Here is a 26,868-nt window from a genome sequence, read left to right as displayed (position 1 = left end):
CATTTACTTACATGACCTGGAGCACACAACAATCTCAGTGCCAATAGGTTGCACAATATGCTGACCTGCTTTTCCTTTCGTCAGTGAATGCATGCAGTGGGGATCTAAGTCATGCATCAAAGATGGTGAAGATAAAGTGTAACACAGCTGCTAGAAATACGTACATGTGACACCTTTATAAACTACAGGCTGGTAAGTGTATTGTCGGACAGTCGGACCTTCTCTCTCAGAAGCCTGTTGATATAAAAAGTAAGTAGCAACATTATAGTTTTAGTAATATAATTTTACTAGTTACACAATCTGCACGAGTTCGATATTTTACCCATTTCTTTTGAGAAACAGAGGAGATGCTGTATTGTTTTTTTTTTTCCAAAACACAAAAAATATGAATGTTCAGTGTAAATCATTTTTTTTACACTTCAGCACAGACAGGCCAGGGGTAAACCCCACCCTCTGTGCTCTGTGAAAGGACAGAGATACATGTGACAGATCAGGTCCAACCAGTCACAGATGACAAACCTTCAGAGTTGCCCCACGATTATCTGACAAACGTTTGAGCCCTCTGCAAGAGCCATTGTTTGAAACCCTTTGATTTCTTGATAACGTAACCATCATTTTTACAGTCCAAAAGCCTTAAAAAGTACAAAAACCTTGAAACCTAATTGACTTTCCTGCATTATTTTGTAATTTATTTTGTTCGACAGAGTACATTTCTTGCCAAAGGCTTGAAACATAGTTTGAGAAAAGGTGAGCAGGCCCTGTAATTTCATACTTAAGATTATTTATGTTCATATTGTCAGCACAGTAGCACAGGTTGTTGTCTCTAAGGTGTGATGATATTGTATAAGTTCATCTGATTCCACATCTACACTTACTCATAAAGTATCTTACTCCTCTGACTCAGAACACAGTCAGCTTTGAAGGCTAGGAAGGCTGTCTCCAGACCTGTGTGTAGTTTGTGCCCTATCAGTCTTGCTGAACACACAGATGCAGATCCTACCTGAGGCAGACGGTCTGGTGCCAATGGGTTGTAAAGCAATTAGAGGGAGGTAATATATCCCTCTACCTATGAAATAGCTAACAGGGCAGAAAAGGAACAGCCTGTTGATCCAGAAACAAACAGCATTCAGCCTTCACCCCTCCCCATCTGGCCCAGGATGATCTGTTTTGGTCTCTCTCCATCACTGTCACTCCAGAAACAGACTCCCAATGCCACATACAGACACTCCTGCCTTCCTCCAAATTGGGTTAAGTTACCACTCATACACTCAGCACAGAGAATGACCATCTAATTTTGACTGTAACTTCTAGAAAGGTCTTATTTAAGACAAAGCTGTTGCTCTGAATCTGTATGTGTATATCTGCGGCTGACACTAAATCTTAACAAAGAAGACACTGTGTACTTAATGCTACCAAAAGCAAACATACCCAGCATGATTTATTCGGCAGGATTGATTTTCCGTTATCGTAGACTACAGTATGTCTGATCCATATCTCTTCTCATAAGTTGAGCGGAAGCAGAGCAAACAATTAAGCCTGTGCCCGGCCAGTGCTACCCCCACGCCATCTATTCAGGTCAACTATTAAGAGATGCCACTATCACTACGGCAACAAGTAAAACAAACAATGTGTGGGTTTTGTATGTGTATGAAACACTAGACTTAAATCAGTCAGCCACACAAAATACAGTTTGTGGGAAGAGGAGGAGGTCTGCGCCCAGTTCTAACTGTACTCTCGACCACGTCCTGCCCTTACGAGACAGTGTGGGTGGTGGGATTTAAAAGCTGTCAGACTTTTTTTAATCCATGTTTACCACAATGGGAAACTCTGTAAACACAGGGTTTGCCACAACATTATTCCAACAAGCCGGCGTGCTTGGATCCACGGCTCACTGAGGTCTTTCCAATGTGGGGCTGATTTGACTCTGGAATGAGGTGGCTCCTAACTGTTTAACTTTTCCCAGGCTTTTGGTAACATTGTGACATGGAACAATGACTGATCACGATAACTTTGGGATGATAATTCAGTAATCTGTTTATGCTTGCCAGTATTTAAAACCTTTTGTGCAGGTGTTTAAATTCTAAATATACCTCTAAACCTCCACTGCTTTACTGTTCTTGCCATCAGTCATTGGTTTGTGTATCTGACCCTGACGCTGACTAATGCTAGAGCTGGTACCTGCGCTTATAGTGGTTACAAACACAACTTGGCCCCCGGGCTGTTGAGTAATCAAGTCATACACAGGCCACTCTTCAGGAAAGTTTTTACTTTGTGTGTCACTGTGTGGCTTCCGTAGGTAGAGACGATTTCAACATATCCAATCAGGAAACTCCCTTAAGCCCCAGCAGAGCTTGTAAGAACAGATTTATACACACCACATGTGTGTCGTGCCCGGGTAAGAGTGCACACTAACTATTCCGTCTGTCGTAATCACAAGCTCTTATCTTAGTGTCCATAGGAGGGAGGATTTATCAGCTTGGCTATACAAGCTGGAGGGAGACAGAGTGTACGCAAAGTGACCAGGGACACAGTCAGATAAAAGCAGGAAACAAAACAAAACATCAGGTGTTATATGTGATCATTACCACACATGTTGATAGCTAACTCGGGACAACATTAATACTCTTCTAAGGACATTGCACCACAGCTCACTTTCCTTAAGTTCTCTCAGATGTCTTACTTTGACATGTGAAGGAAAGTTATATCCCTTTAAGGAAGAAAATTTGTCTCTTTTTTTTGCCCATCTCACAGAAATTAATGATCCTGTTTTGCAACATGATTGATTAGAGATTGCAAGAAAAGAGTAATAAGAAGCACACAATGTTCCAAACAGTGTCAACAATGCATATAACTACCGTCCAGACAGCACAAAACAGAAATCATAAATGTCACTATTGGTAGAATAACAAAAGGCGGGGATGATCTCTTAAATGTGGAAAATGAAACAAAAGTCTTGCAGAGCTCAGTTATTCACTAGTAAAGCATGCTACACACCCTCACTGCAGCAGGAGTGACACTGATGACAACGTGCATGACTACAAGCTTTGACAGTGTGCTCTCTGCAGGGCTGTATGTCATGATTTGGATCATTGTGGTCTACTGTAATCAGCCGCCAGCCACCGCGGCTCCGTTCGCGAACGCTGTTGCCAGTGATTTGGGCGATCCGCTCTGCTCTGGCTCAGGGTCAGGCAGCACATCCTGGAGAGGAGGGGACCCAGTGTTGTGTCCCCGTCCCACAGCCGTGTGCCAACCAAACCGCATGAGTCAAGCCTTTGTGGTAAGAGTGGGTGGCTTCTCTCCTGTGACTACTCCCTGACCCATCTCTCAAACTCCCTCACACTCTTCCTCTCTAACTCCCTCTTTCCGTCTGAATCATCGAGCCGATTTAGGTGATGAATGTTCAGCCCCAGAAATTCCTCTTCACTTCCTGACCATGATTTGACCATGAAGTTGTAAATATCACCAATACTACACTGGTTTGGAACATGACACAGGTCTGTTTGCCAAGCTACAGCCGTGTCACATGAGAGATCTGCATTATGTCACATGGACACGTGCCTATGCAAACACAAAAGGCCAGCAGACAGCAGGGAGTGGTGTTTGTGCTGTTGTACAAGTAAGGTGTTCGTTGCAGGCCAGCACGTCCATCAGACTTACGTCTTTCCCATTACAAAATCCATCCCTCCTGTGTGTCTGCTGTTCTGAGCAACAGGCAACCGGGGAGTAGGAAAACACATCTAGTGTCATGTCTGCTTCTTCTCACACCGAGTGCCAACAACACACTTACATACTCCCAAGAAGTCCTGCCTGTACTCTGAGTTCTGCTCTTCACCCTGCGCTGACGTTATTTGCCCTGCTTTTACGCTTGCGATGACACAGGCACGAGTGCATGTGGACATACTGTACATGCACATGAACACTCATAAACACAAACTCAACACTTTTCAGCTCCTAAGATCCTTTATCTACTTCCTATTAGCTCAATTTCCCAGGGCAGGGAAAAGCCAGAGGAAGCAGAGCTGTTGTTGTCTCTCTTGGCTGGGTGCTTCCTGTCCTGATAGAGGGACAAGTAGAGATATCCCTGAAAGGAGCTGTTGGAACAAGGGGGGGTAGCTGGGGGACTTGGACCCCTTTCAATGACTTACAATCTTATCTGGCCGGAGTTTGGTATGCATCCACTAGTTAGTGCTGGGCAGAGTTTGGGAGAATGTGTTAGAGCCTCCCTGCTTCCCCTCTCCTTTACAAATAGTAAACAATTTGCAGAGCTGCAGAATACAATACAATACAAAATACAAGAAAACACCGTAAGATTCAGAATTTTATCATGCTTTCTTACCACACAGCACCTGTTCGCTCATTTCAACCTTTGACTGTTTGAGTCTTACCCTGAAAAGACTTGAGATTTCGAAGTGATTTGTTTGGTATTTGCAGCATTCCAAACTGTATTTCAAAGGAGCTACTTTCAGCGTTTTAATGAGCATGGACTTAATTAGCGGGTCCTGCTGGGAACACTTTGCAGGCTCACTTGAAAAAAAGATTACAGCTATGCAGGATAAGCTCAAAGCACACTCACTGAACAGCAGCATATTGTTTTATATAAACAACAGGAGTCTAAAATATTCCTTAATATTCATGTACTATCTTTTTTATGCCAGCTAACTGTTTGTGCAACCATTCTTTACTCTCTTTCTTACGGTCATAGTCAGGTATATGTGATTACTTGTGCCACGCATCCTTTTTTTTTCTCACATCAAACACTTCAACGTGACACACTCTGCTATCTTGTTCTCCTGTCAACCTGTGCTGCATTTTAAGATGCTTACTTTCAGTTTAATCTGAGTAAACATTCGAAGACAGGCCGCCTCCTCGTCTGTCTAGTCTGTCTACCACTGTGTTGTCCCTCTCTCTCGCTTAAGACACAATGGCAGCCTGAGAGGCTCGATCTGTGGGAAAACACTGTTGTATGTTTGTGGTGGGTGTAAATGCAAACTCCTCTTCCTCCAGGTCCAGCCAGCAGATAAGAGTTACGGAAATGGATATGATTAAATAACGAGCTGAGGAACAGATGGGACTAGACTATCACTGGTAGTCAGGATAGCCGAGCTTATCCTTGTCAAGGAAACATGATTGGTAATTGGATGGCCGGCTATTGTCGCCTACAAATGAAGGACACTGATACTGATGTCTCAGACGTCACAGACACGCTCATGGAAAATTACCCACACTTTAATCTGAAGCTTTGTGCTCAAGTGTATTTTTTGCAGAGTTATTACAGGGTATTATGGCTGCATTTTAATTAGGCAATGCTAATTATCAGGCGGTAGTTAGTCAGACACAGACGTGCTCAAGGGCCATTGTGTGATGTCTAATATGCTTGATCTCCCTAAAAATGCATAGTGGAAAGCTTACATGGGCTGAGCATGTTTTCGCAATACTTTCTCCAAGTTCCAAGAAACTAGTATTGCTACACATGCTCTACTAATCTTTTTTTTTCTTTTGTAAAACTAGAGAAATTGTTCACAACATTATTCTTTTGAAAATGTCTTTTGAAGACAGACACATTCAGGGCCTGGCTCAGGTTATAAGAGATAACATACAAGGCTCTTTTGACACAAGCAGAGTGTCACAATGTGTCTTAAACACTTCGACGTGAGCCCCTATTTAAAGCCAGTCCTTCAACAAAGGCAGTCGGAGGTAACAGGGACACGTATGTGAGTGTGATATCTCTTAGAGAAGTGTAAAATGATACTCTTTTCCTGTGTAGTGGATCTCTCAAAGGTTTTTTTCAGTAAGGGTATTCAGGGAGGGCTCCAAATGATGGAGTAATTATGTCAGAGACTTGACAGTTTTAGAGCAGGATTTTTGGGTAGAGTGTCTTAAGTATAGGCTATTGCCCTGAAAGTGTTGCTGTGTGGAAAAATGATAAAACTGAATTTGAAAGTTTCTGTGCTTGTCTTTTACCTATGTATGTATGTATGTGTGTGTATGTGTCTGCAAGTGTGTGCAGGCATCTGTGCACAGATTTTTTTCATGAGTCAATATGATTTTATGTGCATGTCTGTGTATACAGCAGAGTCTGTTTTTTTACTTGACGAGGAAGTAACAAGCACTTTGTGCCCCGTGAGCTTGGTGCACACCTCCCACACGCCCTTAGGCTCCAGAGGCCCTTGCAGTGTTTGGTCTGGGGCGGCTCCCTGGCTGATTTACTTCCTGCCAAGGACCACAGCAGTGTGTGTGGAGGACAGCGTTTCCAGGGTTTTGCCGGGAGGCGGAAAGAAGGCACTGGTAAACTGAGATTTTTGTTTAATTTACAAGACCTTACAACCGTTAATTCTACATTTCATTGCGTCTTCAAACAGAAGCTGCCCATCTCAGCGACCCCACTGCTCTATAAACTGCTAGCTCACTGAATGTATGAGAAACCTCCAGGACAAAGCACAACCTGTGTTTTAGATGCTAAATCAGAATTACACTGTTGAACCAAAGTAAGACCTTGAACATAACCAGCTTCACTTGTTACATGATTTAAAAATAGGTTGTGCAGAAGCGATAACCCATTATTTTTCTGCCGAGCTGAGGATAATCTGCTGGCTCCAAGATAATTACAGTCCTTATTTGAACTTGACACTGAGTGTTCTTTCCACCCAGAGCTAAATTTACAAAGCAGGGAAGGTGGCCCAAGTGAAACCTCTATTTTTCTTTTGTTTTGTCTTGGCAGTATCAGAATATGTGATTTTCCATCATTTTCAGTTGTTTTTAGAAATATAAATATACAGACTGGTGACAAATTAATCACAAAACAACATAAAGTAGGGTGTTGGGCCACCACGAGCTGTCAGATTCAGTGTTGTTTGGCTCTACAGATCTTGAACTCTACCAGGGGTATGAACAAAATTCTTCCAAAACATATCGTTTTAGAACAACTTGCTAAAGGACTGCAGTTGAAAATTAGAAATGTTGATTGATGTGTGTTGTCTTTATAAATAAATTAATGCAATTTTCACTTATCTGGTATTTTGATGGTGTTGGGGAGCACTGTCTACAACATCACTCCAAAATCTCCCATTGTTGTTCAACTAGGTTGTGATCTGATGGCTGTGAAGGCCTCAGTACATAATTTAACATTATTTTCACACTTGTCACTTTCAGTGACCCCTTTTGCCCTGTATGGAAGCATCTACATTCATTATGTATCTACTCATTTGTTCAGGTTTTTCCTTTCATTTGTCTGGATATTGTATATTGATACATTACATGAAGCAGTAAAATGATGCTAATGCAGGATTTTTTTGTATACTATGAACAAATAACTCTAATATACTTGTTGGTGAAGCTGTCTGTCCAGAACTCATTGTTCTTCAATATAATGCCATGGTGTGACTTTGCATTAGCTTGTGAGAAAAGGTTTAAATGATGTTGTGGTGCAGATTAGATGGCAGTTTAGTTATTCATCTGGCTTGGCTTTTAGCATGTAGCCTCAAGGCTCTAACAGTCCTTGTACCACTATGATTGAATTTAGGAGAGCACTGTGTATTTCCACCCACGCCTGGTTCTCTCCCTGGAGCGCCACATTTTGCCCCAAACATATGCGTCTGCACAGCCAACCTGCTCGTAGGGAATGGAAAATGGGAGCTGGGCCTCGTCTGCATTCTCCTGAACCAGTAGGCTCGCTCGTTAAGAGGCTTGTGTGAGCAGTGATCCAGAGCATTTCTGTTGTGAGGAATTAATGTGGCTGCTGCCCAGCACCGGATCAGGTGGCCAGGCTGACTTCATCAGGGGCCCTAAATCCATGTGTGAATGAAACAAAAGGCACCCTGACAAAGCACATAATCTGCCTGGAGTGACTCAGCCTCTGTCATCAGCACACATTCATACACACTTACACAGACAGACACAAATGGGGAAACAGGACTTGTTCAGCTCATTGACAGTAGTTCATCTGTGGACTTCCACTGCATCCTTCATTACTCGTGTTTTTCTGTACACTTACTGTACCTAGAGAGCAATGCTTTCTTAACCCTGTGGCTATTGATTTATTCCTATACTGACCTATACTGCATTAGAAGTGCCCCCTTTGATGGCAAGCCTGCAGATCTCCTTGGTAGACAACCAAACCAGACAACATCTGAAATCTTTATCAGCAGAGCCGAGGGCCCTGGGACCTGCTGTGTGCTGTGCTTCTAATATCTCCCATGAGAGGGGCTTAACCAGGAAATCAGGGGAAGACTGAACTCCCCCAGCAATCAGTTGTTACTTAAGATTAATAGATTGCTACATTTAGTAAAGCTTTAACCTTCTGTGCTGCAGGCTGACACCAGGAACACCGGAAACCTGGGATACTCATCGGCCAAATGCCAGAAACTCCTGTTTTGGCCGTTTGAAATACAATACAGGCATTACTTCGTGGAAACAGGTATCATGTATTTCTTCATGATACCCTTTAGGATTCAGTAATGCAGCCAGAACAGAAAATGAAAATGTAGGCAGAAGATAACTGATGTTCTGTACACTGAATATTAGTTGTGGGACCAAATGTGCCGGAAACAAGGCATATTAGGAACCGTTTTCCATCTGTGTCAGTCAATTCTGTAGAGCTCCAGTGGAGCAGCCTGTGTACGGAGTTGGCTCTGAACCAGCAGCTGGAGAGAGTCGAAGCAGCGTGACGTTCTCCATCACACCACAGCTGTCGTTTTCACAGCTTCTCCCCAAACATCAGACACCAATGAGAGTGTTTGTGTGGGTGTCTGCGTATGTGAATTTGTGTGACTGTGAGTGCATTCTCTTCACTATTTCAGAAAATCAAAAGGAAGAAGAATTATTACAGCATGTTACCAGTGAACTAATAATAATAATCAGCCATCGTAATTACAAACAAAACTTTGATTCAGTCTCAGTCATAGGATATGCTCGCCAGGAACTCCCCCGGTCTATGTCTAAAGCAATCCTCAGGTCCTGGAGACTAAACACACCCTGTCATCATCAAGGAGGCGGACTGGCTCGCTTCACCTATTACTAACAGCAGGCTGCGGCTGTACTTGAACCACTCAACATAACAATGTTGAGGAATGATGCAATGATGACTCGCTATTGCTGCTTTTGATTATATTGTGCACCAAAATAGAAAAATACCTGTGTGTGAGACAATTTACCCTAAAATCCCTCCATTTCCCAGAAGCCTTTGTACCAATAAAGGAAGTGATTAATAACTTAGGCAGCTGGAGGACTCTCAGGAGCTTGGTATGGCTAACAAGTAGAAAATGTGCTTTAATATGGTCGTATTTACATTGTAGTGAGAGATGACAGACCCGTTGCCTGGGGATTTGTGTTTTGTTTCCACGACAGGAGCCAAGTGTGTGTGGGTCTGCCAGATGAAACCACCATCCAGCAGTAATACATGACGATGTGTCAGCCTGAGCCTCGTTTGTGAGGCTCACAGCTGCACCGGCTGGACGCACAGCTCATCTGCAGTGTGAACCACGAGGGCGGGAAACAGTCACATTGAAATGAAAAGTGTATTCTTTCTGTGGGCTACTGTCCACACACTGTGTGTGTGTGAACAACAGGCACTGACTCACATTCATAGACTCACAGTAATTTAAGTTATTTACTGTATTTAGCACCTTTCTGGAGCAAAATTAATACATAAAAACAAGTCAAATCATTTTTGTCATATTAATATTATAAATCTGTATTTTCTCATTTATTCCAAGTGGTATCTAGCCATGGAGACAGTTTTACTTGTATTTGCCAAAATTTATGTCCATCTCTGAGGTTTCTGCCACCACCCCAAATACAATAGAGGAGAATTGATAGGGTTGAAATTCACAAGGTCCACTGACTTGGTTGGTTATACTGGAGCTTTCAACCACATCTGGCCCTCATGAGCAGATGGGGTTTGATGGAGGATGCCAGAGACCATCACTGCTGAACCGAGACAGGAGTTCAATCTCTTCCCTACATATGACCAACCTGTCGTCATGTGACCAAAATTCCATACTTACATCACATGATGACATCTAAATCATCTCCATGACAACTAAACAAACCCCCTGATAAGACATTTTTGTCCAACAGCAGCATGTTTGACAAAAAATAACAACAACATGCTCCACTGACTCTGAATAACCTCACTGTGAACACTTTTCATTAGAGCTACATTTAATCCCAATGTCAACTGTTCAGATCTGTGGTTTGTCACCAGTATCAGGACATTAATTCTGCAACGACACATTGCTGCTTTGCTTTTTAAAAATGTTTTCATTGCTTTTAGCACCAAAATCTAAATTCCATTCACCTCCATTGCATTGGGGTTGAGACAGATATCTCAAGATATCTGCAGACTAAACAAAAAGCATTGCATGGCCAGATATGATTACGGTTAAGTGAAAAAAACTTTTAGTAATGTGGGTGAACTACTTAAGGTTCCAACAGGTTGCTCATAATGTCCAAATGAAGACAGTTGCAGGTTACCTCAGATTTTTGATCCCCTTCCATTTTTAATCTAGATCTAAGGACAGACAGAAAACCAGTCTTTTGTTCAAATGAAAAATGTAAACAAAGCAAATACAAACACAAGTATAACACCTATTCACTGAACTCTTTTAACAGGTTTGACGTCACCTTACTACAAAACTCAACCTTTTGCTGCTGTGTTTATATCAGTATGAACTTTGGTCGCAGGCTGAATATGCATGTAATTTAATTACCTCAGCAGGCAGGGGCAATCAATGCTGTGACCTCCAGAGTGAATAAATCATTTACACTGATGATAAAGAAGGGTTTTTTTTGTGCTTTGCTTCCAACTAAACTCCATCCTTCCGGTTGGTAAGGGATTCATAGTAATCAGCTGAGAGACTGTAGCGTCACTTTATAAGTATACCAGTGTGTTGGAGCGTGAACCACAAAGGGAAATTCCTTTCTGCTCCAAGTGCAGCTGAGAGGAAAGTGAGCTGAAGGTGTCATTTTTCTTTTCTTGGTTTTTTGGGGGATATTTTGGATAGAGCTCAGCATGAGTCATGAGGCAGAACCAAAGAAAAAGAACAGTCATTTTTCCTGAGAAGGATATCCTCTGTGATACAAGTTCTTTCATCTGCCATCTCAAACTCACATCAGAGCTGCCTCTGGCTGTGGTTGCTTATCTCCCTCCCTGACTAACTTTATAAGGAAGTTCCTGTGAGTGATGACATCACGACGTGGCTCACAGGCAGGGAGGGGAGGGGAGGGGAGGGGAAGGGAGAGGAGGGGAAGGGGAAGGGGGGATAGTTTGGACATGAAGGTTATTTAACCTAGTGAATGTGTCTGTTTGGTGGAAACAGATTCAGTTAAGAAAAGCTGAATGCTAGATTTAGGAATACACATAGATACATGCTTTTTGAACTGGATTTGATTATATTTGCATTTCTCCCACTTTTGAAATCTTACCTTTTCCAGATAAATCTTTCCAAGTCGGTATTGCCTGCACCATCTGTCACATTAAACTTTAAATTGTCACTTGTAAATCTCTGTCAACTGTAAATCTCACCTTGCAGAAAGTTCACCCCCTCCCCTCCCCCTGCTGGTCACAACTGGCCCAGAGGAATCCCAGAAATGTGCTTGAAATTATAAAGGGGGATTAGAGAGAGCCTGGTCCATGAAGGGGCCAAATATGTAATGATAAGCCTTTTGGGTTTGGGGCCCCCTTGCCCAAGCTGTAAAGGATTTACGAACTCAGGGACAAGAACACTCTGTTCTCTCTGTGCACCTCTGCTTTCTGCCACTATTGATTCAACACTCGAGTTGTTTGTAGCTTTTGTATTGCTGTGTTTGGATAGTGTGCATGTCAGTGTTGGGTTTGTTTAGCCCAGTTTGGTTAGGTGACATAGTTAATACAACACCACTTAAGGTCTAAGTAGTTACTGGAAGCAGAGAGTGTGTGAGATTGCCTCCCACCTCCCAGATTATAGCCTACATATATTACCCTAAACTGAAACAAAATAGTCTACAGTATGTATTTCAATCCTGTATCATAGGCTACCTAAATACATTGTGTTTAAGTGAACATTATGTCAGGTAAACAGAGGAAAGGTTCAGCTAAAGAAAATGCCTCGGGTGATCTGATAAGCGAGTAACTAAACAATCTGGGCTCCATTCAGCTGGCAGCAGGGTTTTGTGCAGATAAGAGTGTTTCTTTGCCTGCTGTCTGTGTTATCTACCCTGGAGCCATCCCCATTACTCCTCCTGTCCCCATGCAGATCTGCAGCCTGTGTACTTGTTGTTTATGAGGCCATGCAGGAGACACATTTTAAGAAAATACAGGTAATGCAATAGGATGTTTTGAAAGGCTAAGCTTCACGTTATAATTCTCACTTTGATGCTGCAAAGGCTGCAAAGAAATAGTGCAAACAGTATTCTGTCAAACATCAAACAGGAATTGAGTGGGATCAACTAATATTATTAATAATATAAACTCAATTTGTCATTTCTAGTTTTCATTTCAGAATGTATAAACATGAATTCTCCTGTCTTGAAATAATGAGTTATATGGATGGTGAGAGTTCACTCAACTCTTTAAATTAAGTTTCTGAAGAAACATCATCAGCATATTAACAGACTTCCCAGCATTCATTGTTTGAGAGTAAAAACTCTCTTTTTTGTTTGTCGTTTGAAGAAAACATACATGATTGGAACTTGCTGTGTGTCTAAAATACATGTTAAGATCAGTCATGGTTGTTTCTTCTTCATAATAATGAAAACAATGCTAACCACGATGAAAGTTAAGTGTCGATTTCAGTCCCCACCCCCTCAGCTAGATGTACTACATACATTATATCTGTTGCATTGCTTATCTGTTTATAACAATGTTAAACTATATTGTCCCTGTTAATTGATTGAACATTTGTTGATTCAACTTAATACTTTATATTTACTGAGCTTAATATCTCCAGTTGAGTTAACTTTTCTGAGTTCAACTTAGTTGGTTTTACATTTTGAAAACTCATGAGACAACTTTGAACTTATATTAAACTTAAATTCAGTTAAGTCACACTTTTAAGGCAGCAGGGGGACTTAGTTGCACCAGTTTAATATGCTACAGATACGGAATCAACATAACTTTTCTGTGAAATGGGCTGCAAGCATGTACAGAACAAGCCCATCTCCTTGAGCTCTGATCGACTACTCACAGAGCTGCTGCATGTCTAATAGTTGAGGTGTTTACTGCACACTGCATGTCCCCCCATCCCACTGGAACAGTTAATCAGCTGACTGTATCTTTGTGTTCACACCTGCTCTGTCCTCTGAGGTTAAAAGCAGATAAATAAAGCACTGCAGACTTTGATCACATCGAGTTAACTTATGCTTTTAAATGAGGGCTGTGTATATATGTGCAAGGGTGATTCTGCAATGCATATGCAGTCAGCCTGTCCTGCTGCACGTACAATGCAGAGAGAGAGAGAGAGAGAGAGAGAGAGATGAGGGCTGTGCCTTTAAGGGCAAGTGTGCAAGGCGGAGTCAGAGCGTCTCTGTAGTGTGGTGGAGCCTATAAGACATTGCTCACTACAATACAAGACTTATCTAAAAGTGTCACATTATAGCCAGAGCGCCACCAATTCGCTGGCGTCCTTCCTGATACAATAGAGACCTGAAGATTTACAGACTCAAATCAACCCCCCCACCCCCCAAAAGAAAGTGAGGAGCTATATTTGACCAAAGAGGACTCACGAGGGGTCAGTCAGCGGAGGAGAAGTGCGAGGTGATTTAGGTGAGTTGAGAAAGTAATTAGAAATGTGTGCTGTTGGCTTCTGTATGAGCCCATGTCTGTGTCTAGTCACTAGTGTTTTGTATGTGGGTGCCAGCACGACATAGACAGACGCTGATTGATGTCACTTCAGGTCCTGTTGAGATCATGTGTGTGTTATATATCTTGTTTTTGCTTTTGACGCATAGAGCCATGTAGAGGAGAAATAGTCTTTTAACCGAAGTCGAGAGGATTTAAAATGTTCTGATAAAACAAACCAGAAACTGGGAACACATTTGCCAACATTTACCAGGTTTACAATCTTTTACAATCAATCTAAAATTGGAAGATGTTTCCTATCCCTTTTATATATGCTTTCAACTTGCAAGACTAGCCTATAACCTGCTTTGATTCTTCGATTTTACTTATATCAATTTTGATCTTTTCCGCTCACACAAAAAGGAAAATTACAATTCATTCTGTATCATCATTACATGTCCTGGCCAAAGAGCTGACTTGTGTGTTGTGGTGTGAGTCACCTGCCTGCTAGAGGGCTTTTAACCATTATTATCTCAGTCCGGTAAAGTGAGGGGGTGTGCGCGCTGTTTGCTTGCCGCACAGGTAGAGCGGGTATGGTTGCTCGGAAACCGCTGCAGGGGTGTCATGAGCGGGGTGTGAACTCCTTCTTTCAAGGTCTGTGTGTGACTACTACTAGAGCTATCAACAGCTAAGCTATCTGCTGATGTTTTACATCACTGCTGACACAGCCAGACCTCCTCCTTTTTTTTTTTTTCTCCTAGCACCCATGGGCCCTGTTTGGTCCTCACACACTCTGCTTCTCTGCACCTATTGTGTAAACACAGAAGTCAAACTTGACCATAAAAAAGAGCCACATTGTCTGGTCAAATGATCTGAATTAAGTGACTTAAAGAATTCCTCCTGCAGAGGGTTAATGCTCTGCATGACTACACATCATTTGTTTTAATCCTGTTGCCTGTAAATGCTCCTATGGTTAACTGCCAGGATGAACTGTCTTTGCACCTGTTGCAAGAGGAAGCACAAGCCCCTGGGGGTTCATTATCAAGGATCATGTTGCTTCCCGTCCCCGCCGAACCGAATCGACGGCCCTGGCAGGGGGATTGCATGCCTTGTTGGGCAGTTTGGCTCAGGCTGATGCCCCAGGCTTCCTGTTGTTTTAGAGCTTTGTTTCTCACCAGCTGTCAGGGCAGCACATAAATATGGCTCATAGGAGACCAGGAGCGAGAGAGAGAGAGAGGGGAGGGGGGGGGGGGGGGGGGGGGGGGGGGTGTTCTTCTCAGTCATCAGTCCTGCATTATAAGGAGGACAGCATGACTCTGGGTGTGCGTGAACCTCATTTGTGGTCTCCAGAAGAGTTGACCAACAAGGTTATGGATGCACCTGTTTTCCTGCATTCTGAAAAATCAGATTGATAGTGTTAAGACTACCGCTAGTGAGCTGACGTTGTTTGGGGATTTACTGCAACAAGGCACGGCTGGCGTCACAGTGAACATAGACATACTCAGATACACTTGCTTTAAAGTATAAAGGCTCTCTGTACTTATACTTTCTACACTTTTTCTCTAGAGATTGTGACATACTGAACAGGTTAATCCAGTAAAATCAGATCACATTTTGCCTGCAGTGTATTTCTGACCCCAGAAATATCAATATGCTGCCAGGTTTCCTCCTCTCTGAATATTGTATACATTGTTTACTCAGCCCTGACACATACTTGACATGACACAAACATTCAGGTCATTTGACATGAGGAGTTCTTGCAACATCAGGTACATCTCTGGTAACAGGAGGAGCCCCTTCCTCTGCTGTTCAGGCCAAGCGAGATTGCAGCACTGAAGCACACAGTCAAGTTTTAAAATATACTGTTAACTTATTAGAGTAGAGGGAAAGTTTGTAGGAACAGAAATCTGAAAGTTTGTTATTAGTCAACACCTAAAACTGTTATGTTAAACTTATAAAGACTCTGGCTCATGTCACTGTTGGACTTTGCATTTATTTATCAATCTGCACTGTAAATAAGTCAAAGAAGTCAAAATTTAAGCACCCATTGATCTTACTTTTTCGATGTCATAAAATTAATACATAACCAATGTGTCCACATCCAATCTTGCTTGACAAAAAACAATCTGTGCAATAAAACAACATTTTTTTAGAAGAAGAGCTTTATTAGGGACTTTTATTCTTATGTATCAGTTTCACTCTGACTAGAATATAATGAATGACCGATTGCTCTGTCCTCAGGGTGTCATGTCAAACTGAGCTTTAGTCATTCCTCTGTTATAAAAGATTGTTGCCTCATCTCCTCACAGAAAAAGAAATTCACATCGACCAGGTCATAACTACCTGGGCAGCAGAGAGGGGGGAGATTTCTGTTATTTGCTTTTTATTCTAATATCAGTATTGTCTTTCTTTCCTGGCTTCCCCTCAGTATGTTGGCTCTGCTTTCAGAGAGTATTTTTCAGTGTGCCACTAGATGTTCTGTTTCTCTTCATCTGCTTTTGCTTTCAGCCTCCTTTCACTGTCATTCATGGCTGTGTTTTGGCTGTGTTACAGGTACACCAGAAGTAGGGGCAGCCAGCCGGGGCGATCTGAGTGTTTCCTGGCTTTGATGCGACCCGAGTGTGCCTGGAGCATGTCCACAGTGGGCCTGACTGCCCAGGAGACATCTTTTCCCATAGAAAACCCCTTCCTGCGGGGCAGCTACTGTCACAGCATGGCTGGATCCAAATCATCCTGGAGCTATCGCCATGAGCTGGACAAGTGAGTGTTCAGGTGTCAGGATTAGCAATCCATTAGGGGAAGGGGGCAATTTTTTAAATCTGCATGAAATGCTGAAGTTTTATGGTTCAGGTCACTCTGAAAATTCTTGTATATTATGATGAACATGGCTTATTTGAAACTTTAACAAATCAGAATTTTCTTCTTTTTAACAGCTTCTACTTCAGTATGGACACTGCACACGCAGACACAAACAGCTCTCGTGCCCAGCAAAAGGGGCCACCTCCACCATCTCTAAGTCATGAGAGTAAGTGCATGATCTGTCATCTGCACAGTGCATTTCTTCTGAAATACACAAATGCTGCATTGCATGTATTATGCATTTGAATCATCTGCTACATACTGGATATAGTAAGTGGTTTTCCAGAAATATAGATAAAGCAAAGGGTTCTAATCCAAATGTCCAATGGCAACATATAAATTCACATAAAAACATTTTTCTGTCCTTTTCTACAGGATACGATTAAGTTGTAGTTGTAAATTTTACCATCGTTGTTAATCAGCCATAATAGTTTAATACTGTGCCATTAATGTAATGTCGTTGTTTTTTTAAATTTTTCCTCTCTGTCAGGACATAAACACAGTCCCAGCACACAGATATTACCTCCCAAGAAATCCCGGCCCTCCCATCTCTCCCTGTCCTGCAACGCTGAACCATCCACCCCGAGTCCTGCTGATGACGACCAGGTGGTCCCTTCATTCCAGAGGCTCTCTGTGTACGAGTGTAGCAGTCCACCACAGACACCAGGCAGATGCTCCAAGCCTCTGCCCCCCATCCCTCTACATACAGACATCTCCCCTGAGCAGGCAATGGATAATGAGGTAGAATTTTTTACAAGTTCGGACGATAGCTGCTGCCTGGTGTCTGATCAGTCTCCCAAATCGTCGCCTTTTCGACATGGAGTCCCCAGCCGAAGGAGCTTCAGGGACTGCGGGCAGATTAATTATGCTTATTATGATGGTCCTTTAGGACCACCGAGCCCGAGACAGCCGCAACAGCAACACCAGGCACATCCTCCACAGGAAGTGCGGGAACAGCATGAGCAGCAGCGACAGGAACTGCCAGTGGTCTGTCAGAGACAGCAGGACAAGAGTCAGAGGAGGCTACGGCGCTCTCACTCCGGCCCAGCTGGATCATTTAACAAGCCCTCTGTGCTGCGCCTCACTTGCCACAAACGCCACACCCACAGTACAGATAAGCCAGAGGTGCCACCCCCTATCCCTCCAAGAGCAATCAAGACAGTAGACTACCGCCGCTGGTCAGCAGAGGTCTCGTCTGGGGCTTATAGCGATGAGGACAAACCACCCAAGGTGCCCCCGAGGGATCCTTTGTCCAGAGGCAGCTCCCGCACCCCCAGCCCCAAGAGCCTCCCAACATACATCAATGGAGTGATGCCCCCAACCCAAAGCTTTGCACCGGACCCTAAGTATGTAAGCTGTCGGGGTTTACAGAGACAGAACAGTGAGGGCTCCCCCTGTATCCTGCCTGTTATGGAGAACGGCAAGAAGGCCAGCACCACACATTATTACCTTCTGCCTCAGCGGCCGGCTTTCGTGGACTCACCTTGTGTAGAGAAATTTCTTCGGGTCATGGACAGCCCAGCGGCTCGCAATACCGATGTATCAGACTCAGACTGGGACTGCCACACCAGGAGGAAAGCACAAGTGGATCTAGTTTGAAAGGTTTTAGTTGAAGTAGCAGAGGACTCTTACTGTATATGAGCAAATACCACTTGACAAAATGGTGAAACTGGATGCTAACAACCCTCAAACTGCTGCTTTTACTGTTTTTTTTTTTTTTAACCCCTTATGTATTCTGAACACACAGGGTATGTGCACACTGTATTGAGTTACTGGTAATGTTGGAATAGCTATCACAACTGAGATCCTTTACTTAAAACTGTATCTCTGAATTTAGATAGTGGGCAAAATTCAACATTGTAAAGTATATTTTTGATATGATTTTTATGTCATGACACTCAATGTTGTGCCATTTTTTGCTGATATATGGTACAGTCAGAAGGTACAAGCGGGCCTTGAACCTCATGTGCTCAGTGTTTTGTGTGTGGGAGTTGGAGTATGTGTCAGTGAGATACATTGGGGCTTTTTGATGCTGCTTTTGTGTCTCACAAGGGACGAAAGGTCAGTAATGTAACCATGTGTCACTTAATATATGAAGTCTAAATACAAGGCCAATTAATTTTTAACAAAATGAAGGATGCTAGCACACAAATCTCCATTCTGTCTGCTATTCTGTGTGTGGGGATATGCTTTATAGAGTACATGTCAACGCTGGCATGGTCTCCCTGCCTTTGTGAAGTTTCAGTCTTACTCAGGCCAATATATCTGTGTAAAATTTGTGCCTCCCACATGTTGTCATGGTACATTTTGTACTAAGAGGTGGGTACATTACTGGTAGCTATGCATGTTTCCATTGGAATGTCTAGTGCAGCTTATATGGTGTAGTTGTCTGTGGATGAGTGTGTTTGTGCATATGTAGGTGCGTGGACGTGTTTGTGCATAAGTGAATGTGAACAGCAGACAGAAAAGTTGTTCTGGTGATACTATATATAGTGAACAATTAGTAGAAATCTGTCAACCATACTTGTTACTGTGCTCTGCTTGTTTGCAGCGCCTGCTTTTGAGTACAGCCGTCTGAAGTGCACACATTCGATTGCTTTCTTTTCAGTGTCCGGGTCTGTTTTGTTGCACGGAAATTGGCCTGTTGAACATAAGTGAATGTATGCTTTTCTCACTTCAGTCAAATAGTTGGAGGAGCTTATTTTTGAGTCAATGCATGGAGCAAATTTGCCTCAACTGCTACCTCCCTTGATATTAATCCTATATTTCATATACTCCCCATTTAAATAAGGCAAAATCTAAATTTATAATCAACAAAAGAGTGGCTAACTAGCTCCATAGTTGACCCGACACAATTTTTTATTAAGTATCACTTAATTAAAAAAAAACAAAACTGTTAGATTTAAGAGTAACAAAGTCAAGTCTAACCGGATATCCTTAAATAGAGATCTTAGATCACACAGATGTTAACCTGTTAATACAGACGCATTACAAAGACAGTGCAGGGTTATACCGACCTGACACAGACTTTCCTGTTCTGCTCATGCATTCCTGCCTTACATGATTGCAGCGGGTGTGGTCTGAGAGACTTTGGCTGCTGGCAGCCAAGAAAATATATGAATTTTATTGTTGTAGATTATTCAAGAAACATCAGGATGGTATAGTAAATGTAGCACATGTATTGAAGTAACCCTTGGTATCGAACACGGTGTTCAGTTTGGGGAAACAGATAACTGCTAAGGTCAAACGGTCATTGAAGTATACTTTTTCTCTCCCTCCTGCTCACAAACCCTTGCCAACACAATGTTGCTTTGACTTAAACGTCTGAAAAAATGTTTACATCATACACTGATACTATTTAATCTTAAGGTATTCATATGTCTTATTAGGAATAATAAAACTGAATGAACACAAGTTTATCAAAAAAAATAACTTCTCTGCTGTGGTGAAGACATGCACTGGGAGAGTACAGTATGCTGTGTACAGTATTTAACGATTCCATTTTGTTGTTATGAATAGTTGTTAAGTATATAGTCTTTAAAAAGAAAGCAAAATAAAATGACTTATTTATGAGCCTGCTTCATTCTGTTTCTTGGATCTGTCAGAGTGAACTCTCAACTCAGCTGCTTGGCCTGTTTTATCACCCACACACCCTCATGCTGTGCCTTATTGTGACTGGCCTCTATCCAGAGAAAGACAAGTCACTTATAATGGTCGACTGACAGGTGTACAGTATATTGCCTTCCTCTTCCTGGTTATAACACGGTCTCCTCCTGCATGACAGCTTAGATGCACTGTGTTAGCCAGCTTTTGCACCCACAGGTTTTTAAGCATTTAACAATGTTGCAAGTGTTTTAATCTTGACTAGCGTCCATGTGGTTGGGCATGGAGCCGAAACCACAATTAGAGGTGAAATGATTACTAAATAAACTGGAATTCAGCTGCAGTTACAATATCCACTATGTAGGTTTGCTGCACTGATAGTAACCGATTTTGTATTATCCTCTCATGGGAACAAAAGGCAACAGTTTGAACATCTAGGCCACCTGCAAACCCTTTCACCTGGTTCACTCTTAGATGAGCTGCTAGGCGACAGCATAGGTGGCGACTATGGCAACTAGACACAGGCTGCTCAATTTTAAAGTAGTCTGTTGGGGGTGAGAAAGATCAAGTGCCAAATGAATAAACAAGGCGAGTGGTTTAAGATTAGCTTCTTACCAAATGAAAAGACAAACACAATATTGCACTATTGTGGCACTAAAAGGCATTGCTGTGCTCTAGGCCAGAGCTTAGACTTGTGACTTGACTCTTTTCACCATTTTCATGACTCTTGACTTGACATGTGAAACTTTTTTCATAATTGTGAAACTTCTTTTCACAAGTCAAGAATGAAGGCAAAGGGCCTCATTATGACTCTGTGTGAAATTCAGTCACTTTGTGTCCCAAAATGTTTTTGACGCTGTTTCTGTCCTCTTTCTGTTTCTTCTTAAAGCCACCATTACACATAAACCCTTTTGTCTCCTGAGTGAGTTGTATTTTGTCAAAACAACTTGAGTCTTAAACGTGACTTTACATCCAACATATTTATGGTATCAGTTAATTTGATAGAAGTCACTGGTTGGCACTGCTGATGGATTAACAAATGGAACAAACTCATTTAAATGATAAGAATTATTATAGTCATTATGATTATTGCCTCATTAATTGCTATACAGCCTCTGCTGTTTGGTCTGCAGCTGTCTGTGTGGAAGAGAGCAGAGTCTGTTTTCTGTGTCTGGCTCTTAACATAAGTCAGCAAGGCATCTGCATTGTACACAGATGCAGTGGTAGTTGGAGTAATGTTTAGAAAATAATAATAATATAACCCCCCCCCAACCCTAAATAGGTCAAATGGACATCATAATAATGATAACATAATGCAGGAATCTACTTGCTCTACTGGTGCGATATTTAAAAAAAAAAAAAAGAAAAGTGGTGGGCAAAGAACCTGAAATTACATCAAATGTTGCTATGAATTTGGGAAGAACAAATAGGTATGTTGATCAGAAACAAAACCTATTTGACAGTTTATGCAGATATGATTGTAACACTTATGGATCTCACTCTGAGGTCCAGAAATTAAATTTGAGTAAGCAGCTGCTGTTGCACTGCAGCACGGAGAAATAATTAAATAAAATGAAATATTAATTGGTTAAATGCAACTTTTGGCAATAAATAGGCTGATTTAAAATCTTATACTGTCAAAACAGCTTCCTCTGCAGACATGAGGCTATAGATTTCTGTATATCCTGTTAAAAATATTCAACAACATAAGCTCAGAGGTTTAAGAGTATTCACACCATATCTCCTTTCAGTTCTAACATCTGTAATTTTAGTCCACAATCAACTATACAGTATACTGTATTTAAAAATGTGGCATGTATGTACTTGTTGTATTATTATTTATGATATGTGTGCTCAGTAGTCACTTACATGTAAGTTATTGTTATTCAGAATAGAGTAGTTAATTTGTAAAATTATATCAGGCTGTGTTAGGATAATACCCAACAAATAATGAGCATCTGAACAAGAGTTGAACTGGGAAAATATATCTAAAAGGCACATAGAAAGAGAATGCTCAACATTCTAATCTTGTCATAAATAATGAAGTAAAAATATGTGAAACAAAGATGGTATTCTTGAAATGATTCCTGAATGTTCAACTGGCTCTTATCTTTATATGCATGAAAATGCATATCTGCCAGTACAGTTTGTACATTCCCTAGTGTCTGCTTGGGTTTTCTATGTGTATTCTGATTCTTACTGTACCCTACATTTCAAAAACATGCAGCTAAATTGGATAAAAATCACAACAAACCAAAGAGTTAATTAATCCCCTTTTTATATGTAATTAGCAATTGCTTTAAAGCAAGTGCACTGACGTTTTGTTTTGGTGTATCTTTTCATGTCATTTGCTGTGAGGGGTGGACAGAGTTGTGAATATTTAACTAAGACTGAAGTGCTGCTGGTTAAATTTTATTCAGGTCAGAGTGGTTGTGTGGTAAATACAGGACATCAAGAGAAGGCAAAGAAGCCGGTCTTCTGAGTCAGCCACGAGGTGGAGACAAATAGTCATCAATAGTTCAAATAAAAAGATATCAATAAACTTTGTATTGCTGTTGTAGACCGGCAGCAGGAGTGTGCACGACATTTTGAAGTGCAAAGGCACCGTTCAAAGAAGATCTCACCAATGTCAGTATCACAACTAGTCAGACATTGGCAGGAGCAATAATATTGGACTAATATTGTACTGATATAGCTGTTGTTACATGATGTTGATAGTACACAGTCCCAATTCTACAACAGAGAAGAGATAGTCATTGATTAAACCATGGAGCATTCTCAGATATATATGAGTATCACAGAAATTAGTATTAAACACGTGTTGGTTTCTCTGCCTCCTGCCTTTCACTGTCTTTATGCCTTCACATATTGAGAAGGCAAAATATTAAAAGGAGAACATGTCTACCATCTAGTGACAGGATGTTGTAATGATTCTGGGGGAAGGCCACAGAGTTGTCAGTACTGCCACAACATATACAATGCAGACAATTACACAGTTACAGAAACTCCAGATTGTGATTTTAAAAATCAACACTTCTCTGACACAGTCAAAGTAGTATTGTGTGGCTACTGTATTGGATTGAATAAAATTAGACATTGGAGGTTCTTAATTGTGTCCACCCCATGTATTTGATCGCTACAGATTATTGTATATGTTATTGTGATTTTCTGTTACAAAAATATTATTATAGAAAAATATATTAAGTGGTCTCAAAGTCAAGTTGGGCCACACCCAGGATCAACATTAAAGGACTGGTTCACTCGTTTTCTGAGGGAATTTGATGCTAAAAAGATCGATATTATTAACTCAGACTGCTGAAGCCTCATATAAGCTTCAGATAAACTTTTAAATACATTTTTTCACAAAATGACTGTGTGGACACACTGTGGATTTTGGCCCCCATCACTTAAATTGAAAGTGCATTTGAAGGGGATCTTTTAACAGCCAGTATGAACAGGAGGAATGATTACAGCGAGGAAAACCTCTTTCAGTGTTAATATGGGCCCCTGACTGATGTTTTAAGACAGACTTGATAAATTGTGAACCTAGCCTTTAATAAGAACTACACTCATCTAAGCTACCTTGAATTTTGTTCTTGTACTGTAGTTTACTCTACATTTGCATCTGAGTGAATTCATGGCATTTTTTCATTTTCTCCATTTAAAAAAATATATTGTGGGTGTAGATGTAAAATTCTTGCAGCAAAAGACACCAGGTCAAAAATGTACGCAATGAAATAACAGCATTATTTGCTTAATTATTTTAATAATTTAATTTAATAATTAATTTATGTGCAAATCATAGCTGATAGCTCAAACAACACTCAGACTGATCTGTAATTATCTCTATTGCATGCATGGAAAACTTCTTAATTAGAACAAAATTCTCCAGTCTGTAGCCTTCATCTAGGGTTGATGTTCCAAACGTCTGGTCGTTTTGTTGTGACCTGGAGAAACACAAGAAGGACAGCATATTAAATCAACTTTTAAACTATGATCTCACATTTACCTGCTCTTGGATTCTAAAATCTAACACTTTTTTGGTACTATATGTACAGAAAAATAAACAAGAATACCTGCAATCGGGTGTCAACATTTTCTAGATGTGGCCAAAAACCACGTGATGTGTAAGTGCCCGCAAATCCCAAGTTGTGCTCTCCTGGACAAAATAATATGATAATTTTGAAATTGTGTACAGCATGTCCTTGCTCTGCATTTGTTTACATCATTGAAAAAGATCAGTGATTACTAAAAAACAGATATACCTGTATCTGAGAAGTCAAAGAAATCTTCTTCAAAAGCAGACAGTCTTCTGTTATAGGAATTGTTCCTTCTCCTAAAATAAAGACAGCTTCATCAGTTTCACATGACAATGTTTATTACTGTATATCTACAGGCTACGAGGAAGATTAATTTGTCTATACAGCACCAGTAAAAGGTTTGGACACACCTTCCCATTTACATGAATGAGAACATGTGTCCAAACTTTTGACTGGTATTGTAGGAAGATGCATTTTAGGCATCAAAACCTACCAAATGCCTGTATACTTTTTTTTGACCACAACAGCAATGACAATGATAATCAAGAGCAGGAGTGCTGCTGCCAGTGATCCAAACAGTGCTCCATAGAAACCTGGACCCCGGCGGAAGAGCTCACACTGTGGGCCATAAAACTGCTCCAGGCTAGACTCGTAACACCTATGTCGAAGGGCCACAAAAGTGAAGTACGTTGACAAAATTATTATTATGAACAAGCATATTAGATGTATCTAAGGTCTTTGCAATTAAAATAAAGTAAAAAGTGGATGGTTGGGCTTACCTGCAAATGGACCCTATGTAAATGTTATTAAGACAATCTCCATGATGATGACAGTAATCAGGGTTTGTTTTGCATGGTCCAACACACTGCCACTGACCATTACTAATCACGGCAGTGTAATCAACAAACCGACTGCAGTTAACAAAAGGCTTCAAGTCTGTGATATCTGATTGATAAAAAAAATGTTACGTATTAATCATTTTGTAGGAGTATCATCACACAAAAATAAAAATTTTGACAAATTGAATAAACACTAATATAAGCAATATGAGAAATACACATTCAGCGTTGACATATATTCACTTACTTTTAATCTCAGGTGACTGGAGGGTGAGTCCATTTAACTGCACACTGGCATTTTCAAATGCCCGAGAAATCTTATTGAGGTTATTTGTGTCATTCAAGATGTTGGTCAACACCCCATCTAGTTTGGTGTTGACATAGTGGATTTGTGTTTCATTGTTCAGATAGTTGTACTCTGCTACGCTCTCCGCAACAACAGATCCTTGTCTACAATAGGTAAATAGAAATATATTACCAAATGAAAACAATTTCTACTTGGATAAAAAGTACTCGTTTAAATAATTTTATCAGTAAAGTTTAATAAAAACCTACGTTAAATTGATGATTTGTACTTTTTTAAAGGCCAGTGGATCAGCTTCTTTGCACAGGGCTTCGAGCTGGAAATGAGAACATGACAGATGTGACATTTGCTATTATTGCCCGGTAAATAATTATTAGTTAGTGGTTATAAGACAGAGGTAAATATGCTGAAGTGAGATCACTTATTGTGCAAAAATCATTAAATCATGCCACAATAAAATATGCCTTACCTCCTTTCTTAATTTGTTGATGAATGTCAAGGACTCAGGTGAGTTTAAATTTGTATAAGCATCCACAAAAGTGATGTCGATTTTCATTGTAACATTTACCCGTCGAGTTGGTATTGCTCCGGAATCTGGAAAAAAAAACAACAGATGACACCCTTATATTAATATTGCAATAACATGATATATACATTTCAGTAACATTTTACATTCAATGTGGTGAGAAATATCACTTCCAACAGAAAATAAATTTGAAATTAACATATTGCTAAGAGCTTAAAACTTATCTCTGTGTTCAAAAGTTATTTTCATCTTATATATTATTATGAAGAACTGTAGTTGGGAAGAAAAAGTCTCACCAATATTAGCGTAGGTGTTGTTCTGTCCAAAAACACAGGAATCTCCATAGACTGATTCTTGACAATGGCAATGACATCTGCCTAGTGTCGTGTTGAATATACACTCTCCCCCGTTACACTGACAGTCCTCATCTCTGCACTGAGGAGTTGTAGATGGTGTTGTCACAGTGACAGTGGCATTTGAGAGAGGGATAATGGTAGATGTTTTAACTGTGTTTGAGCTGATGATTTCTGCTGATGTCAAAGCCTTTGAAGTTTGTGTCATTGGTAAAGATGTTTGTGGATTGCTACTTGTTTTTCCATTAGTTGTCTCTTCACTTGTGTATGCAGCAGTAGGTTTTGTCAAAGGTGTTGTGTTCGAGGAAACTGTAGTAGGTGTATGACTTGTAACTGTAGAATTTGATTGTGGTCTGACAGTAGGAGTAGGTGGAAAAGAAGTTTGTGTCACGACATTAGTTGTCTGTGAGGTGTGCTTGGAAGCCGTGGACAGCGATGAGGCGAACTCAGTTGGCAGATGTGACTCTGTGGATACAGTTGCTGTAGGTGTAACTGTACTGGTTGATATAGAGAGTTCCTGTCTGGTTGTCAACAGTGTGGTAATTGGAGGGATTGTAGAAGTTGCACTTGATTTTCCCTGACTGCTTATAG

The 26,868-nt window shown here is 41.0% G+C and overlaps 2 protein-coding genes across 3 annotated transcripts in view; one reads left to right on the top strand and one right to left on the bottom strand.

The window, feature by feature from the left end:
- errfi1a (ERBB receptor feedback inhibitor 1a) overlaps positions 1–20,185 on the top strand; it is a 40,008-nt gene extending 19,823 nt beyond the window's left edge. The window contains exons 1-4 of one of the 2 annotated variants that reach the window (XM_044348480.1): positions 13,505–13,738; positions 16,307–16,513; positions 16,687–16,778; positions 17,103–20,185. In XM_044348480.1, coding sequence (XP_044204415.1) covers positions 16,362–16,513; positions 16,687–16,778; positions 17,103–18,211 — 1,353 coding nt within the window. In that variant the 5' untranslated portion in view covers positions 13,505–13,738; positions 16,307–16,361 and the 3' untranslated portion in view covers positions 18,212–20,185. Of the gene's footprint in view, positions 1–13,504; positions 13,739–16,306; positions 16,514–16,686; positions 16,779–17,102 lie in introns of those variants that run through there. The other variant, XM_044348478.1, reaches the window with a different exon arrangement.
- A 3,848-nt stretch (positions 20,186–24,033) lies between these two features.
- On the bottom strand, positions 24,034–26,485 carry LOC122980589 (mucin-3B-like). Its single transcript, XM_044348724.1, has 9 exons — positions 26,221–26,485; positions 25,868–25,992; positions 25,650–25,714; positions 25,342–25,544; positions 25,035–25,200; positions 24,749–24,913; positions 24,481–24,551; positions 24,292–24,374; positions 24,034–24,162 (listed from the first exon to the last, which is right to left on the bottom strand). Exons 1-9 carry the CDS (start codon positions 26,483–26,485, stop codon positions 24,118–24,120), a joined length of 1,188 nt encoding a protein of 395 aa, XP_044204659.1. The 3' UTR covers positions 24,034–24,117.
- Positions 26,486–26,868: the final 383 nt, after the last annotated feature.

The sequence above is a fragment of the Thunnus albacares genome, chromosome 4, assembly GCF_914725855.1.
Source record: "Thunnus albacares chromosome 4, fThuAlb1.1, whole genome shotgun sequence".
Classification (NCBI taxonomy): domain Eukaryota; kingdom Metazoa; phylum Chordata; class Actinopteri; order Scombriformes; family Scombridae; genus Thunnus; species Thunnus albacares.
This window is presented reverse-complemented; position numbering and strand designations above follow the sequence as displayed.